At 30.8% G+C, this 18235-nt stretch overlaps 1 protein-coding gene and 1 long non-coding RNA gene across 3 annotated transcripts; both read right to left on the bottom strand.

Moving 5' to 3' along the window:
• Positions 1-8996: 8996 nt before the first annotated feature.
• On the bottom strand, positions 8997-11392 carry LOC128295499 (uncharacterized). 2 transcript variants are annotated; one of them, XR_008285953.1, is made up of 5 exons: positions 11219-11392; positions 10206-10272; positions 10093-10108; positions 9395-9576; positions 8997-9231 (listed from the first exon to the last, which is right to left on the bottom strand). It is a non-coding gene; the product is annotated as an uncharacterized LOC128295499 (long non-coding RNA). The 2 variants fall into 2 exon arrangements; XR_008285954.1 differs by lacking the exon at positions 11219-11392 and adding an exon at positions 11038-11058.
• A 486-nt stretch (positions 11393-11878) lies between these two features.
• On the bottom strand, positions 11879-13590 carry LOC108470618 (UDP-glycosyltransferase 88F3-like). The gene has a single exon (XM_017771982.2). It carries the CDS (start codon positions 13412-13414, stop codon positions 11996-11998), a length of 1419 nt encoding a protein of 472 aa, XP_017627471.1. The 5' UTR covers positions 13415-13590; the 3' UTR covers positions 11879-11995.
• Between the last annotated feature and the right edge of the window lie 4645 nt (positions 13591-18235).

The raw sequence follows: 18235 nt of genomic DNA on the forward strand, positions 1-18235 counted from the left end.
TTGCCCTTCTACTCACATTTGTATTTTTTTATATCATATTGTTTAAGTTTTTTAATTTATCTTTATAATTAATAACTCTTTTATTTATATAAATAAAATAATAAATATGTAATTATATAATAAAAATATATTTTTATATTTATGATTATGTAAAATATATTTTATTTTAACTAATTTGTTTGATATTTTTTATATATAATTTTATATATTAAACATTTATTTTCTCCACCTATATTGTGGGTATGATGATTTGTAATATTATAAAATAAAATAATTGTTTCAAATATCATTATTATTTTTATATGTAAATATGTAACACCCAAACAATAGGCCGGACAACCGACATGCCGAGATCACCACTCGAAACCATGCAAAATAATCTTTATTTATTTATTTTTCTTTGTTCGACAAATTTATAGAGAATGTTTGCGGTAAATTTTCAATATTTAAATATATATATCAAACTTCTAGTAATACAAAACTTCAAATTTGTCACTCTAACCTTATATGTATAATTACATTTAGAACTATGTTCAAAAGAGCTATTCTCAATATATATAACAAGAGTTTAACTCCTCAGGTTGCTCAGGTTTATATATATACATGTTACAAACAAAAGGTGATATGCTCACATAAAAGCTTGAAGACTTGGGCTTAGTTCCTACGTTGAACAATTAAGATTACCTGAAAAAAAAAAGAGAGAAAATATAGTAAGTTCGTGAGAAACTTAATGAGTTCATCAATAAAGTTGCCTCCCCATTCTATTTATTAAATTTATGAACTTTATTTACATTTAGTTTGAACAAAACTTGAACATTTATATGTTCCTAGAAACAAAACACGAAAGATTGAGATTCCATAACTTATGTTTGCGCTTGATAATTTAGTAGCGCGGTATATATTTTCCCGCGAATAACAATAACACATATTGTCTCTTCGCATAGACTTGTTACATATAAATTAATAATTGACCCACCGTGTAGAGAGAGACATTTCAAATTGACTGGGCGAACAAACCTGCGGACTCTTATATGCAAATTCTTACATGCGAACTTTTACAAACAAATTCGTAGAAGAAGATGTTGGAAAATTAGGTTTGAAAAATGCAACAGAAAATAAGTTTAAAGGAAAATTCATAGTTTTAATTTTTTTTTCAAAACTAGAACTTGGTTGTGATATCTAAAGTAATAAACACTTAATCAAAAGTATACATTTTTTATTTGTCTAAGGTGAATGGTCCGACCAAGTAGTCTTCTCTACTATCCTCAAACTTACGTCTATCGAGTGTGGGCTTGCTTCGAATTAAAATTTTTTTCCATAAAATTACCAATGGGGTAATTTCTCAATTTCTCTAAACTTTTGGGTCAAGTTGTAAATAAAAATATCTTTAGAAATTTTCTGAAATAATTTATTCAAAGAATTTTCTATTTATAACTGTCTCTTTATATAGGAGAGTTTAGATAGTTCAACTACGATTAAACTTAATCACTTTAATATTAAATTAATATAATACTTATCAAGATAAATATTAACTTAAATTTAATATTAAATCTTATTAAATTGAGAGAATATTTGTAGATAAATAATAATTTAATATTAAGATAATCACTTTAATATTAAATTAATAAAATACTATCAAGATAAGCATTAAATTAAATTTAATATTAAATTTATTAAAATAATATTATTTTGGAATAGTTAATCTAGAATCAAATTATCCGACAAAGTCCCAATAGGAGTGTGGTTCCTCCACCGCTCAACCGCCAAAGGATAACCCGTCAACCACCAGAATGTCGCCGTCGTAAGGACCATTGTGTCCAGTGGTGCCATCGCAAGTGCGACATCCTCATAGTACCTCGAGCCGATTTGGCTATTGCAAATTTGATCCGGGCTAGTGATAGTTGACCAGTTTGGTCCTGAAACTGGTTGGACCGTCGGCCCAATTTCACATACCAGGCCGGGGTCGACCAGTTTTTGGGTCTCAATCTTGGTTTTGGGTTCTTGAGCTCAATTTTCGATCTCAGTTCCAATTTTCAATTTCAATTACCCATTGGGCCAATTGTCTGACTTGAAAATTAATTTAAAAATTATCATATTAATTTAATTAACTTAATTTTACTTGATTAAAACTAATTTTCCCAAAAATCACTTATATTTTCCAAATTAATATTTCCTACAATTTTTTTTTTTCTTTTTGAAATGGTATTAAAGCCTCTCCCTTAACATATCAAATGGTGTTGGTTGTTTTGATAGGTCGGCTGACAAAATGAAAGTGTCTGGCAACTTCCTAGAAGAAGGTATAATTGTAGCTGGTGTTTGTTTGCATATATGCTTACTTAATATTTATTATCTATTTTTTCTTAATAATATGATTATAGATTTTGGTCATATTTTTTTTTAATACAATGCTTAAAATGATTTATAATTCATTTTCAACCCATAAATATGAGGATAATACACTTCAACACACTCAAATCTATTGTGTCAATGCCTATGCCAATCGAATTAAGATTCAATCGGATATTATGTATTTTTTAAATATGTATATTTTTTTATAAAAAATTGATATAAATAAAAATGAATATTTAAAATGGTCACTAAACTATTGCATTCGTTCTATTTTGGTCACTGAACTATTAATTTTTAATTTGTCATTAAACTTTTCAAAATTAAATATTTTAGTCACTTTCCTTTTAGTTGTCATTAGATTAATGACAAAAAGCTAAGGTGAGCTTTTTTATTAGTCTAATAATAAATTTAGCCCTCAATGTTTGCAAAATTTTTCATTTTAGTTCGAATACTAAAAATTGAATAAATTTAGCCCTCAACATTACAAAATTTGTCAACTTAGTTCTAATTCTAAAATTTAAAAAATATGTTAAAATTTGTCAACATAATAAATTAGTTTGAAATTGTAATTAATTTTTATTTTTAAAAATAAAGTTATTTATATTTATTTTAAACCCTTCAATATTTTTGTTTTACATAAGTAACGATGTACTATCTTATTATTAACTAGTGGTGCATGAGACTAATGCACTAACAGTGAATCAAATATTCTTAAATTTCTTGAATAGTACCTAACTTATGTGTCCATTTTATAGGGTAAGAAGTTTGTGGTTTGCATTTTTACAATTATTTTAAAATTACAAATTGTAAATATTTTATTTTAATTCATATTGTATAAATTATCATTATATTATATTTTTATTACTTATTTCAATAAGGCTTAAAGCATCATTTGACCCTTAAAGTATACTATTTTTCTCACTTTAATATCTAATTTTTTCTCAAACTTCTACCTAAAGTTACATTCTATTATGAATTCGCTCCATTATCATTAAAAAAAAAACCGGTTGAAATGTGGCTCAATTAAAATATGCCATGTGGTACTTCAATCCAATTAGAAAGTTCCATGTGGCATCTATATATATATATTAACAATAAAAATAGATTAAAAATTTTAAAATAAAAATATCAAAAACTATTAGGTCAACCACTGTTCAACATTGGTCAATGTAAGTCAATGATTGGTCAACACGGTAAAAGTCAAAGGGTGTTAGAGTCTAAAGGAGGAACTCTATTAGGCTATTAGTCTGTTATACGTATTGTTATGCAGTTACTAAATTGTTAACAATAGTTACTTTTAAACACCTATATAAATACTATTGATTGAATAGATTCAAGAAGTAGAGTAATACCAATTCAATTTTTGAGTATACTTTCATTCTTATTAGAGATCTTAACATGGTATCAGTCGCCTAGCTTCTAGAGACCTGTTGTATTGTGTTTCTATGGCTACCTTTGCTTCCACTGACTCTACAACTGCTACTCATAATTATTCAACGTTCATTAGCTCTTAGCTGGTTCAGTCCTTCCCTCGCCATGATACTGTTAAGCTGGATGACAGTAATTTCGTTCAATGGCAGCAACACATCTGTTTGATTATTGAAGGCTATAATTTGACTGGTTTCTTAGAAGGCATGTTACCTACTCTGCCGAGATTTATGCAATCGCCGAACGATTCTCTGGTTTTAAATCCAAAAGCCTCGTCATATTTTCAACAGGATAAGTTACTTGCTTCTTAGCTTCTTTCTACTATTAGCTCATATCTTTTGTCTTGTTTCATAGATGCTAAGACGGCGTGTGACGTATGGACAACTGCTACTTGTCTCTTTGCCGCCATCACCAGAGCGAAGCTCTCCTGCATTCGTCATGATCTACACTCGATTAAGAAAGGTGTTCTATCGGTCAAGGAATACATAGCGAAGATCCAGAACACATTTGCCTTGATTGATATGGCTGGATCTCAAATTTTAAAGACGAAGAAGGTGGAGATTATGCTTGCGAGCTTGCCGTTATAGTTTGGCACTGTGCTCATCTTTACGTCTTTTACGTCAAAACCTTTGCCATTACAATGAATCATTGATATTTTGTTGGAGTTTGAGAGTTGGTAGACTTGTGCGGCATAGGAGGTACCACTTCATGCTCATCTGGTCGAGGAGACTCCGTCGCAGATGGTAGTGGATTCTGTGCGTAGAGGTCGCCCCCTAATAGTCGTGGGAGGGGTTTTCGATCTGCATTCAATGTTAAATATGTGGCCGGTTTAGGCACTTGGATCAACGATGTTATTACCGCTTCAATTGTGACTATAGTGGTCTGGCGTCGGTTGTAAGAGCTTCGCCATCGCCTAATTTTTTTTATCACAGTTCGAGTGCTGCAGGGTATTGTGTTATTAGTGGTTCTTCCGGTGTGTCGTATACTAGCTTTTCAATTCTGACACCGGTCTCCAGTCAGAGTGCTGGTCTCTCTTCGACGACGTAGCAAAAGTCTCTCCCTAATGACTGGTGGGACAAACCTATGACAAATGCGACTCATCCTCATATCTTGTAGCCTAGGGTTGTTTCTCACCCTTTTATTATGAATAGTGATGGGGCAAGCTATAATTTTAGGCCGTCAGTTAAGCCTGGTGTTGGGCCAAATGCACCTGGTCCTTCATTTGGACCGTCTGTTCATGCTGAGCAATCTACTGCAAGCCATAATTTTGGGGGCACTTTTCATCATAGTGGGCCATCCAACAATTTAACTTTTAATGAGTCAGTTTTAAATTGTGTTCGGTTTGAGGGTTCTCTTAATCGTGGTCCGAGTTTTATGCCTACAAGTGGTAGTGATTCTGGGCCGAATTATGGGTCATGCGCTCCCTGAATGACAAAACCACGTGCTCATATTTTTCTTGCATTGGCACCATTTTACGTTGGGTTGCCCCATATTCCTAACTTTCATACGTCTGATTCTCGAATTCTACTAGGTCCAATATTAATGCAACTAATTTTGGGTCTAATTTTGATGATGATAATTCATATATTCCTATGTTTGTAGGGACGTCATCTTGGTATCCAGATTCAGAGGCTATGCATCTCGTCTGTCAAAAGGCTTCTGCCTTGAATGAGTCCACACCATACTCAAGTATATCTCCTCTCCTCATAAATGATGGGAATCCTACCAAAATTTCGAGTGTTGGTAACTCTATTTTTCCCACAAAGATTAAATTACTTTATTTGTCTAATGTTTTATGTGTACAGACTATACGGAAGAATCTCTTGTCTGTTTCTAGTTTACTACTGAAAATAACGTGTTTTTTTAATTTCATCCGTCTTATTGTGTTATTAAGGACATCAAGACTCAGGAGATTTTACTACGAGGCCACATTTGTGATAGACTCTATCAATTTTCTCTCGGATTGCTTCTGTTCACTCTACCGTGGCTCCTTCTGCTTCTGAAACTGGACCTCCGTCTTTTCTTGACAACTATGATACTTTTACTTTGTAGTATCGAAGACTTGGTCACCCGTCTTCTCCTGTGGTTAAATCTGTCTTAGATAAATGTTAGATTGTATTGAATAAATCTTTTCTTACTAATGTTTGTATTGTTTTCTAGAAAGGGAAGTTCTAAAAATTACCTTTCCCTCACTTTACTACTGAATATAATGAACTTTTTGCTTTGGTTATCTCTGATTTGTATGGACCTGCGTCTGTTGCTTATGGCAATCATTGGTATTATGTTTCATTTATTGACATATGCACTCACTATACTTGGATCTATCTTATTCAGCATAAGTCTCAGGCTGTGGATTGCTTTATTCAGTTTCAGCAGTTGGTCAAAACTCAATTTGAGCGAAACATTAAATGGTTTCAGAGTGATTGGGGTGATGAGTTTCGTACATTCAAATCCATATTGGAAGAACATGGAATCATTTATCAGCTATCCTGTCTGCATACGTCCAAACAGAATGGTATGGCTGAATGTAAACATCGACACATTGTTGACATAGGCCTTACCCTGTTATCTTAGGCAAATCTTTCTATGAGTTTTTGGGCAATGAGATTTGCTGTGACGTTCATCTTATTAATTATTTCCCTACCTCCGTTCTGAAATGGCAGTCTCCTTTTAAAGTTCTTCATGGCCAAGATCCCATGTATGATTATTTACGTGTGTTTGGGTGCTGTTGTTTTCAATATCTGCGTCCTTTTCGTTCCTATAAGTTGGATTTTCACTATCAGATATGCACTTTTTTTGAGGGTGTAGTTCTCAACATAAAGGTTATCAATGTCTTACACCAGATGGAAAGGTTGTTTTATCTCACCATGTCGTGTTTAATGAGAATCGTTTTTTGTCTCTTAAGGCTGTTGTTGAATCCTCTTCATAAAGACCATGTGTTTCTACTTATGTTCCTATTCTTGCTAGTAGATGCACTAAGTCTTTGCCCCTACGACCCGATTTGGCCTCACCTCCTACCGTTGGTCTATCTTCCACTCCGTCTATTTCGGTTCCTTTTCCAGATGACTCAGATTCCTTGCCTACGAGCACCACTCCTATCAGGCCACCCTCTATCTCTTCTGATCCTCCGCCTGCTTCTCCGTACATGGGCAACACACATTCCATGGTTACTCGCTCGAAAGCTGATATTTTTGAACCAAAGGCTCTCTCTGTTGAAGCTATTACATATGAACCCCGTACAATTGATGAGGCGTTTGCTAGTGAGGAATGGTGTCTGACTGCTCAAACTGAGTACGATACTTTTATTAACAACTTTATCTAGGATCTTGTTCCCTTACTACATGGTTGAAAAGTTATTAGGTGTAAGTGGTTATTTAAAGTTAAGAAAAATCCTGATGGGACTATTGCTCGTCATAAGGCACGGTTAGTGGCAAAAGGTTGTTCTCAGGTTTTTAGATGTAACTTCAAGGAAACGTTTAGTCCTGTGGTTAAACCTACTACTATTCAAACAATACTATCCGTTGTTGTCTCCAAAAGCTGGCCACTTCGTCAAGTCGATGTTAATAATGCTATTTTAAATAGAGATCTCACTGACGAGGTGTTTATGTAGCAGCCTCCAAGATATGTTCAGTCTAGTTCAAATGGTGAACCCTTGGTATGTCGTCTGACCAAAGCATTATATGGACTACGTCAGGCTCTACATGCTTAGTTTGATAAGCTAAAACATTTTCTTCTCTCTACTAGTTTTCTTTTGTCAAAGTTTGATGTGTCCTTGTTTGTTCGTGTTACGCCTACCTCTACTTGTATGTTTTAGTTTATGTGGATGATATTATTGTTACTGGGAATCTGCTGGATAGCATTAATAATTTTGTTCAACAATTACATAATGAGTTTTTGCTTAAAGACATGGGCAACCTTCTTTACTTCCTCGGTATTGAAGTTACACGATCCTCCACTAGGTGCCTACATCTTTGTCAACGCAAGTACATTCGAGAACTTCTTGACAGATGTGTATTGACTAATGCAAAAGGTGTTCACACACCGACAATAAGTTCTTCCATTTTATCAAAGGATGAAGGAGATCGTCTCAGTGATCCCATTGAATATAAGAGTCTTGCCGGTGCTTTACAATATGTGGTTCTAACTCGCCTAGATATTGCCTACGCCGTAAATCGTGTTTGTCAATTCATGCATGCGTCAACTAGAGATCTTAACAAAGGGTAAATTCTATTTATTATATTTTTATATTTTTTAATTAATTTTTTTAAAACTTTTATTTATTTTTAGAATTTTTAATCTAATTGTATATTTATTACATATGGATGCCATGTGGCACATTGCAATTGGGCCATATTTTAATGAATTTTTAAAATGGTAATGAATTTTTTTTTTAGCAGTATTGGAGTGAATTGGTAACGAAATGTAACTTTAGGTACCAATCTAAGAAAAAAGAAAAGGTACCAAAGTGAGAAAAATAGTATACTTTAGAGGTAAATAAAGAAAATACCAATTAGGTAAATGTCAAAATAACCCTATTCCAATTTTGTCCTTAATTTAAGTTAATGCACCTATTTTGCCCTTATTTATTTCATAAATCTCCTTTAGGTGTTGATTTTATATAATATTAGGAATACTCTCGCGATGTGGGAGTCGATTTTAAAATAATTATGAATTTATTTTATATTTTAAATTAATATTTTCACTATTATATTTATATTTATATTTTATTATACAATTAATTAAAAGATAAGGTAATTAATTAGACAAAATGAGTTTTTTGACATTAAATAATGAATAATTAAAATTAAATAATAAAATTTAAAATCATAAAAAATTTAATTAACTTTTAAAAACATTTTTGTCAAAATATTTAAATTAGCTTTATTAAATCATAATACTAAATTATACCTATTAATTTTTATAATACCTACTTTACCCCTATTAACTCCAAATGACTCTTTAAGAGTTGGTTTTATATTTAATGTTGTAACACCCCAAACCCAGCCTGGACGTTATTGCCGAGTCTGGAAATGTCACAAGGAATGGGTTTTGAAAACTGAGTTGTTTCGATAAACCATTTAACTTTTATAACTCATATTTATTCATGATTATTACTGAAAATGTTATTTAATTAGTTCATTTGCCAAGACACATATTACAGTGGAGGTTTAATGAAATCGATACATTTTGGAAATTCAGTTTGTATTTTTAGAAAAACCTTTATTTGCGTAAAACCATCATTTTCATAAAACATTTTATCGAAGCATGCAAATTATCAACAAACCAAAAATCAACAGTTAAAAACCATACAGTTTAGAGAGTCCCAAAAATTACAAACTCTCAAATAAATCCAGAATTTTAAATAAACCATAAATTACTAAGTTTAAACAATTTACGGTTGAGTGGTCACCGCTGAGTCTTAGCCGCACCGATCTGCCTAAGTCTATGGATTACCTGAACAGAACAAACAAACAGATGTGGGTTTTCGTAAACTCAGTATGTAACCCAACAGAAATAGACATACAATTTATACAGAAGTCATATATACATTCAGATTTAGATCAGACTTAAGTCCTTTACAAAAACAAATAACAGAATCAGATATGCAGAATCCTACCTCCATCCTCTACATACCATCTCCGACCATCCCAACACATCATACGGGGTTAAAAACACCCACCCAACCCTATACACTGTGTTATGTCATTACGACACATATCAGATAATATGCAGCCAAGCTGCCAGAATATAGGCGAGGGTCGCCTTCCAGAACACTTCCTCCATATATACAGTCCCACCCTAAAAATAGATACAAAATACAGATTCAAACACAAATATAACATGCTTATCATACTTGTGTACAAATATCAGATATACATATATCAGAATAGTCAGACATGCATAAAAGCATCCTACTCACAGCATACTATCAGAATATCAAATCACATAATCTAGGGTTTGGTTAGCCCTTATCGACCTTATGGTAGGTCTACAGTCGATCGAAACGACCCGTGCTACCCTAAGAAAAATTTTAGAAATTTTGGCTCACATCCCCGTGTGGATTGCCCATGTGGCCACACGCCCAAATTGGCCTTACCCGTGTGGCTCAAACGGCCACATTCACACCGCCACACGGCTGTGTCTTGGGCATGGCCATGCCCTCGTCAATCACACGACCGTGTCTCGCAGAAGGCCAACCACATGGGCGACCACACGCCTATGTAGTGTCAACGGAACACTTTTTCGGCTTTTGCTGAAGTTTGATTTTCTGCGTTTTGGGTACACACACGTCTTAGTTTTGATACAAAAACACACCTGAAGTCACCAGAACCTAAAATCAACAAACCAACTCCAAAATCAGTCTTAATTCACAATTAATCGGAAACCACGAAACCAACAAAAGTTTGATTCAAACGCTCATCACTTACCCCAAGACCCCAAATGATTTCGACTACAAATCCACAAGAGGAGAGCCCCGCACTTCACGATTCACCGCTGCCAACACAGAAAAATAAGGCTCCAACCGGCAATTTGGAAAACAAAACTACAGAAGTGTTAGAACCCCACTTACCGAACAATCGAAAGAAAACATAACAGCAAAATACCAAGATTCGTTGACGGATTGAAGCAAAATAGAGGAAGTATCAGAAAAGGTGAGGAATAAAAGAACAGAGGAAAGTAAAAGAAAATTTGGCGTCAGCTTTCCTGGGAAGAGAGAGGAATTTTAAAAAAAGAAAATTTTATGTAAGTCCACTCAACAAGGGTAAGACTCAGATCAAAAATAACAAAAATTGCCAAAAGTTGAAATTGAACTCGAGACCTCTCACACACACCCAAAACAATAACCACAGAAGCAGATACTCACTTGTGTTAGTTTTTTACAGAAATAGAAATAAATTATTCAGGCGTTATAAATGTGATGCATGATTGATTTAAAAATTAATGTAAATTTTATATTATATTATATTATTAATTTAATTTAATTTAATAATTTTAGTGTTATATTTATATTTTTAATTATAATTAAATTAATTATATATATGATTAACAATAAAAATAAAATGTTAATTAATTAAATGAAGTAAAGTGCATTGCAATTATTCAACAATTAGTGATGATATTATATAAAAATTGTAGGCCCAATTTTTATTGAATAATATCAAAGACATATTTTGTTATATATTAAAGATTTTTATTTGTCATCTAACTTTTAGAAGAAATACGTAAAGAGAAAGAAACCAAATAGCGTATGAAATATACCCTTTCTTATTTTTTTAAGTTGCTTTAGACTTGGTCAAAAGAAATCCAAGGCAAAAGAGTGAAAAATGTGAAACACCCATTTCTATATAACCTTCAATGAACTGAAAAATACAAGAAAATTGTGTAAATTGAAGCAAACAATGAGGTAAAAGAAATTGAGAGGAAAAACAAAAGAACTTACATGCAGAGGGGAGAGAGGAGGAGGAATTGAGAGACGCTGGCCCAAGGAGGAGTTTGAGGATAAAGAAAGAGCAGTCTTTGAGCTTTGCCACGCAGCAATGGTTGCCATTGTTTTTGCTTTCTTCAACTGTTCTAATGAACACTTTACCATGTTTTATTTAACTGTCTTGCTCCGACAGACAAAAGCCAGAAAATTCTTGTTAGGTGGGCAAATAAAATTTTAATTTTAATAGTTTATATTTTTATAATTTATAAAGAATTAAATTAATTTTTATAATTTTAAAAGTGAAAGTATAATTTTATTTTTATTAATTTTAAATTTTAAATTTTTTAAAATATCAAAGCAACAATTAGCCCTAGATTTCCTCTTATTATTATTATTTATTTTAGTATTGTTGAATTATAAATTATTATATTACATAATATGGGATGATATTACTGTTTGATTTATGGAATAATTTTTATTTTGAATTTGTTTGATGAAAGATTGTATTTGTGGAGTTTATTAAAGAATACTTTATATAATTGATAAATTTATCTTAAAATTTATATACGGGAGATTTAAATTCATGCTACAATTTTAAAATATTGTTTATCACTTTAACCAAATTTTTATTTCATTATTATTTTATATAAAAATTTAAAAAAAGCTAGATACGGATACCTATACATACTAATACTAATATAGAAACAGTAGATCTGTTAGTGACTGCCTTAGGCCTCACACCATACCTAATGACCTTGTAAGAGACCAATAGAAGAAACACCGGCGGCAACCTTACTTCCATAACTCAACCAGCTTCGTAAGTGCTTTAGTAGAAGACCCTGATGGACCCATGGCAGCCAAGGCCTTCTCTTTCATCTTCCTGCTCTTTTCTCTAAGCTCCTCACCCTTCTCCGATTCCATCAACTCTCTCACTCGTTTCTCCAACTCAGTTCCACTCACAAACCCATCCCCCTCCATTTGCTCCACCCGTATAGCCATCTTCATATCCTCAACCAAAATGTTCCGGTTCAAGTGTTGCTCTGCATATAAAGGCCATGCAATCATAGGCACCCCAGCCACCACCGCTTCCAATACCGAGTTCCACCCACAGTGAGTCACAAAGCCACCAATTGAGTCCTTGTTTAACACTACTACTTGTGGCGCAAATGACTTCACAACCAAACCCCTATCTCTGGTTCTCTCCATAAATCCTTCTGGTAAAAGCCTGTCTAAATCCACATCAGGGTTATCTTCAGCTTGCTTAGTCTTTTCATGATTGGGTGGATCTTTTACAACCCATAAGAACCTTTGCCCACTATTTTCCAACCCTTTGGCTATTTCCTTAACTTGGGGAGGATAGAACGTCCCACGGCTTCCAAAACACAAGAACACTACGCTTTGACTCGGTTGCTTCTCTAGCCATGATAAACAATAGTCATTTTCAGCTTCATGTTTACTTGGTGCAATCAAAGGTCCAATGTAGACCGTTGGTGGAGTACTTGGAGCATCAGGAAGGCATAAACCCTTAGCAATAGCCTTAATGGAAATGGGTTCAAGATTTTCAAAGGTGTTGACTATGATTCCATCTGATTGTTGAAGACTTGACATGAAGTACATACAATCATGATAAGCTGGATCATCTCTATCAAGTAAAGGTTCAGGCATGTGTACAGCTCTCAACGATGGCACACCCTCAAAATGGAAGACCGTGTTGGGCAGATCTTTGAAGCTTCTTCCAAAGGTTTGTTTATCAAGCTTTGGGATTTGAAGGAAAGCAGCAAGGGTAGAAGCACCAGAGGTAAAGAAGTAAAAAGTAGGGATGTTAAGATCTTTTCCCATAGATAAAGCCGAAGTGCAGAAAAGATCAATGATAAAAGCGGAGATTTTGTGAGATTTGGAGATTTGTTGAAGAGAATGGAGGACGTTGGGTGCATGAAGGCGGATGAAGTGGAAGGCAATGGCGGCACCGCTGCAGTTTTGAGATAGGTCAATGGAGATGGAAGGGAAGCGAAAGAAGGAGATAGATGGGAAGGCTTGGGAGACGGAATTGATGTAAGAGATGATGGTTGGGGTGTCCCAAAAGCCAGTGGTAAGGAGGATGGTGATGGAGTATCGGTTGTTGTAGTGGTGAAGGATGAGTTTGCCAAGCTCCACCATTGACACCACATGGCCCAATCCGGGCGATGGGTAGAGGACGATCGTCTCTTTCATTGTTTATTTTCTTTCTTTTTTTCTTTCCTTGAGGAGAAGTGTTTTGGAACAATGATGAAACAATAAATTTCTTGTGTATTTGTTGAAACAGACTTTCGTTGGTCTTTCATTTCCACCGACTCATGTTTTTATCATTATGACATGTTTCTCTTTTTTGATAGGAAAAGGACAACTTAAATTTACGAAATATCTAGTTGAAGACAACCTAGCTTTTCTTCATTCACACAAATTCACGAGTATCATTCATATAAATTTTGTGTTAATTTATGCTATTAGACCCTATATTTTGTGTAAGCTGTAAACCTGTTAAAAAATTTTTTTATACTTCTTTTATTTTTAGAATTTGAAAATTTTAATCCTAACTAAATGATAATTATTAAATCAATTAAGACAATTTTTTAAATTGACGTGTGAAATATATTATCACATGTTTAATATTATGCTATTTGTTATTTTCACATATTACTCGTCAAAAAAGATATAGATTTAACGATTGACTAAAATTTTGAAATTCAAAAATATAATTACTAAGAATGACCCAATTAATGAATGTGGACTAAATCTATAACTTTACACATAATACATGACTAATAACATAATCTAACCAAACAAATTTAACTATTACCATTAAGTCAAGATTAAAATTGAAAATTCCAAAAATACAAAAATTAAAATTAATCAAATTAAAATAAAGATACTAAATCCACAATTTACACAAAGTCCAAGGTCTAATAGCATTATTTCACTAAAAATCCATCACCCTTAAATAAAATAATTTATAATATTTAAAATTTATTTTGATTATTTTAAAAATAACGTTGAAGATTATGTACGGCCAATACTTAATTAACAATAATTAATTTGTATTTATTTTAAATTATTGGTTTGAGACAATTACAAATAAAGATGATCATGGGTCAAGTCGAGTTCAGATCGAGTTTTAATAGAATTTTACACATGTTTTTTTAGACCCCAGGTCGGATTCAGGTTTCATGACAAATAATAATTAAACAGATAAATTAATAAAATTCAATTTTAATGAAAACATAGAAATCATTTGTTGTTGAGGGCTAGTTTAGCACTGTTTTTGAAAAGTACTTTTGAAAAGTACTATAGAAAATTAATTTTTAGAAGTGTTTTTGAAAAGTTTAGTTTAAAATTTGAGTATTTAGCATTGCTATCAAAAATATTTTTAAGAAATAATATGTCCATTCTAGACATGTTATTATCAAGTAACAAATATGGATTTAAATAATATTTAAGTTAGTTAATATTATTATATTTTAGTAAAAATATAAAAATTTTATTATAACTTGTTGTTAGTATTTTAATATATGATATATAAATTTTAAATATTTTTAAGCAATAAATATTAATTATTTATAAAATTTAATTAGAATATATAAACTATATTTTAAATATTTAAATATAACCATTAAATATTTTTAATTAGTATTTTAAAAAATTTATTTTATTTTCAATTAATGATTTTAATATATTTGTAATTAAACACCAAGAAAAAAAATAGAAAATACTATGTTATTAGAGAGGTGAAAAAGTAATTAAGCACTAAAAGTGCTTTTAGAAGAGGAAAAGCTAAAAATTTTAGCTTCTTATTTTCAAAAGAGCTTTTAAAAAGTACTTCTGAAAAGCTAAAAATTTCAGCTAAAAGCAGCTTGTTTAACACAACTTTTTTTCTAAAAATACTTTTGGAGTCAGAAGTGCTTTTTTTAAGCATTGCAGAACAGGCCCTGAATTTCTTAAACGCTAGTGATTTCATATGATATGATTTCCCAACCAATCAATGACAAACGCCTCAACTTCTAATTTTATTTGAATGTTGAGCTTAGTCCTTACAATTTAAATTTTCATAAATTAGTCCTTGATTTTCTAACTATTAAAATTTCACATTCTATTTTCAGAATCTTAAATTCTCAAATCATATAATCAATCCTAAAACTCATGTTTTGAAATTTTTATAATTTAGTCCCTATAGTTTGATTTTACTATTTTATGCTCAACTTTCCAAAATTCCATATCATTAATCATATAGTTTAGTTGGGATAAATACCAAAACTATACATGAACTATTGTTTAATGTGCAATTGTATACATGAATTTTGATTTTGTGCAATTTTATACAAAAATTTTGATTTGATCCAATTCTTGTAAATTATTAACATAATTATTGGTATAACATCATTTTATATTTATATGTTGCATACATAAATAATTATATTTATCCAATATAAAAAAAATGATGTATTTATTTCTTTAAATGTGCATGATTAAAACAAAATTAAAATTTTAAATATACATTTGAACCACAATTAAAGTTTCATGTGTATAAGCTGTACCAAATTAAAGTTCATGTATACAATTGTACATTAAATCAAAGTTCATGTATAATTTTGAGATTTATCCCAATTTAGTTGTTATATCAACTTTCTAGATTTTTTTTGTCATTGAGGGCTTAATAAGGTGAAGTTCTTTTAAGGGTTTAATTGAGTTTTTATTTTTTTTTACTAAGAGCCTTTTTGACCCTTCAAGCTAAAAATTATAATGTTTTGAATTCGAATCTTATCATATACATGAAATTTTTTTAGATTTTTTATGAAAAGATAAAATTGCTCTCAAAATAATATCTATTGTTTTGTTAATGGGCTTTTAGTAACTTTAGGATTAAGTCGAGATTCAGTTGATGGGTGACATCAACTCAAACAAAATTTTAAATATAATATAAATACCTAAACTTGGGTTTTAGGGTTAGGACGAAGAGAGGGTGGGCTGACAGTACGGGTGAGCAAAACTCGACTCAATTTGAAAAACTCGAAAAAAAAATTGAATTTTAAGTTAATCGAATTGAGTTATTTGATTTTTTTGAGTCGGCTCGAATAAGTAATTCGAGTTTCGAGTTTGAGTCAAGTTGCATTTTACAATTCGAATAATTCAAATAGCAAATTAGTGTAAACACCCCTTTCATCCTTGTCAATTTTGAAAATATGTAAATTGGTCTCTCAACTAAAATTGCAAAAAAAAATTGATTTTCAAAATTCAAAATAATTTTAAAATTAAAAATATTTATAAAAATTTCAAAATTTATATTTTCAAAAAATTCTAAAGAATATATTAACAAAATTAAAAATTTTCTAAAATAATAATTTTGGGACCTAAACAAGTTAATTAATTATTCAAGTTTATCATATTAAAAATATCTTCTTTTTTATTTTGCTTTGAAAAGTTTTCAAATATATATGGTTTAAATTTGTATGCTCTAATATGGAATTAGTTATACTATACAAAGATTTTAATTTGATAGGTTTAATTTTTTAATTTAACTCGAAAGATTTCACTCGATTCAACTAAACTCGAATTACATTTCACTCAACTCGATTCGAAAAAATTTCAAATTGATTTAAGATAATAAAATAGGACTTGTTAACTCGATTAATTTTTTTTTTCATCCGTCAACTTGATTTGTTAAACGCTCACCACTAGCTGGTAGGGGCCTCAACCCCCTCCAATTTTTTAAAATTTCATTTAACCTCCTATAATAAATAGAAAAAATATATTAGAATTTATGTTTGACCCCTTAAGGTTCTTTTTAATAATGTACAATTAAAGAGTTAATACTCACACAAACGATAAGATATACCCACACTACACACACATCATCTAAAAGGAGCTGTCCAAACCACTTATTCTCGTAAAAGTTCAAACCTAAATGGGTTCTATGAAAAAACATCCCTTGAACACCAAGTCAAACATGATTTTTTTTTTCTTTAATTCCTTCAATACCAAGTCAAACATGATTTTTTTTTTCTTTAATTCCTTCAATGTTTGGTTTTAAAACTTTTAATTCAATTTATGATAAATTTAGTAATTTTATTAGTTTAAATCTCATTAACTTTATTAACTAAATACTTTTTCAACCAATTAGATAAAAATATGTGTTTATAAAAATGAAAAAGAAAAATAATTTTGTGAAATAATAAAATTGAGAGAATTAATTTAGAAGATTGGTTGAGAATGATCAGATGAATGGTTTCAAAGATTTGTGTGTAAAATATTGAAGGATGGTTTTAAATATACAGGGCTGGGGGCAAGGGTAAGATTTTTAACCTTTTTTTTTATTTTTATTTTTATTTTTATTGTTGAGGCTCAATAATTATATTTGGTGGAGTATATCATTACCGTGATTAAAGTGCGGGAAAATTAGGTAAAATGTCGAAATAAAAAAAATTAAGGATTTTGGCCGAAATTTTTGAAATTGAGGAAAATAAATCGATTTTGAAGACCCTTTTTAACAAAGCGCGTTTTTTAACATTTTAACTCATTTATTTAGATAGTTAAATGTTAGTGGTTTTGTAATTGTTCTTTTACTCACATTTGTATTTTATTATTATTTCATATTGTTTTAATTTTTTAATTTTTAATTAATAAATATATTGCTTTTAAGTTTTAAATTTATCTTTTTAATTAATAACTCTTTTATTTATATAAATAAAATAATAAATATGTAATTATATAATAAAAATATATTTTTATATTTATGATTATGTAAAATATATTTTATTTTTAACTAATTTGTTTGATATTTTTATATATAATTTTTATATATTAAACATTTATTTTCTCCATCTATATTGTGGGTATGGTGATTTACAATATTAAAAATAAAATAGTTATTTCAAATATCATTATTATTTTATGTGTAAATATGTAACACTCAAACAATAGGCAAGACGACCGATACGCCGAGACTACGACTCGAAACCATGCAAAATAATCTATATTTATTTATTTTTCTTTGTTCGACAA

This window comes from Gossypium arboreum, chromosome 7 (assembly GCF_025698485.1).
Source record: "Gossypium arboreum isolate Shixiya-1 chromosome 7, ASM2569848v2, whole genome shotgun sequence".
In the NCBI taxonomy this organism is placed as follows: Eukaryota; Viridiplantae; Streptophyta; class Magnoliopsida; order Malvales; family Malvaceae; genus Gossypium; species Gossypium arboreum.

What these genes read in the sequence shown, in the direction of transcription:
- LOC108470618 (XM_017771982.2), bottom strand. Translation starts at nt 13,414, where the DNA reads ATGAAAGAGACGATCGTCCTCTACCCATCGCCCGGATTGGGCCATGTG.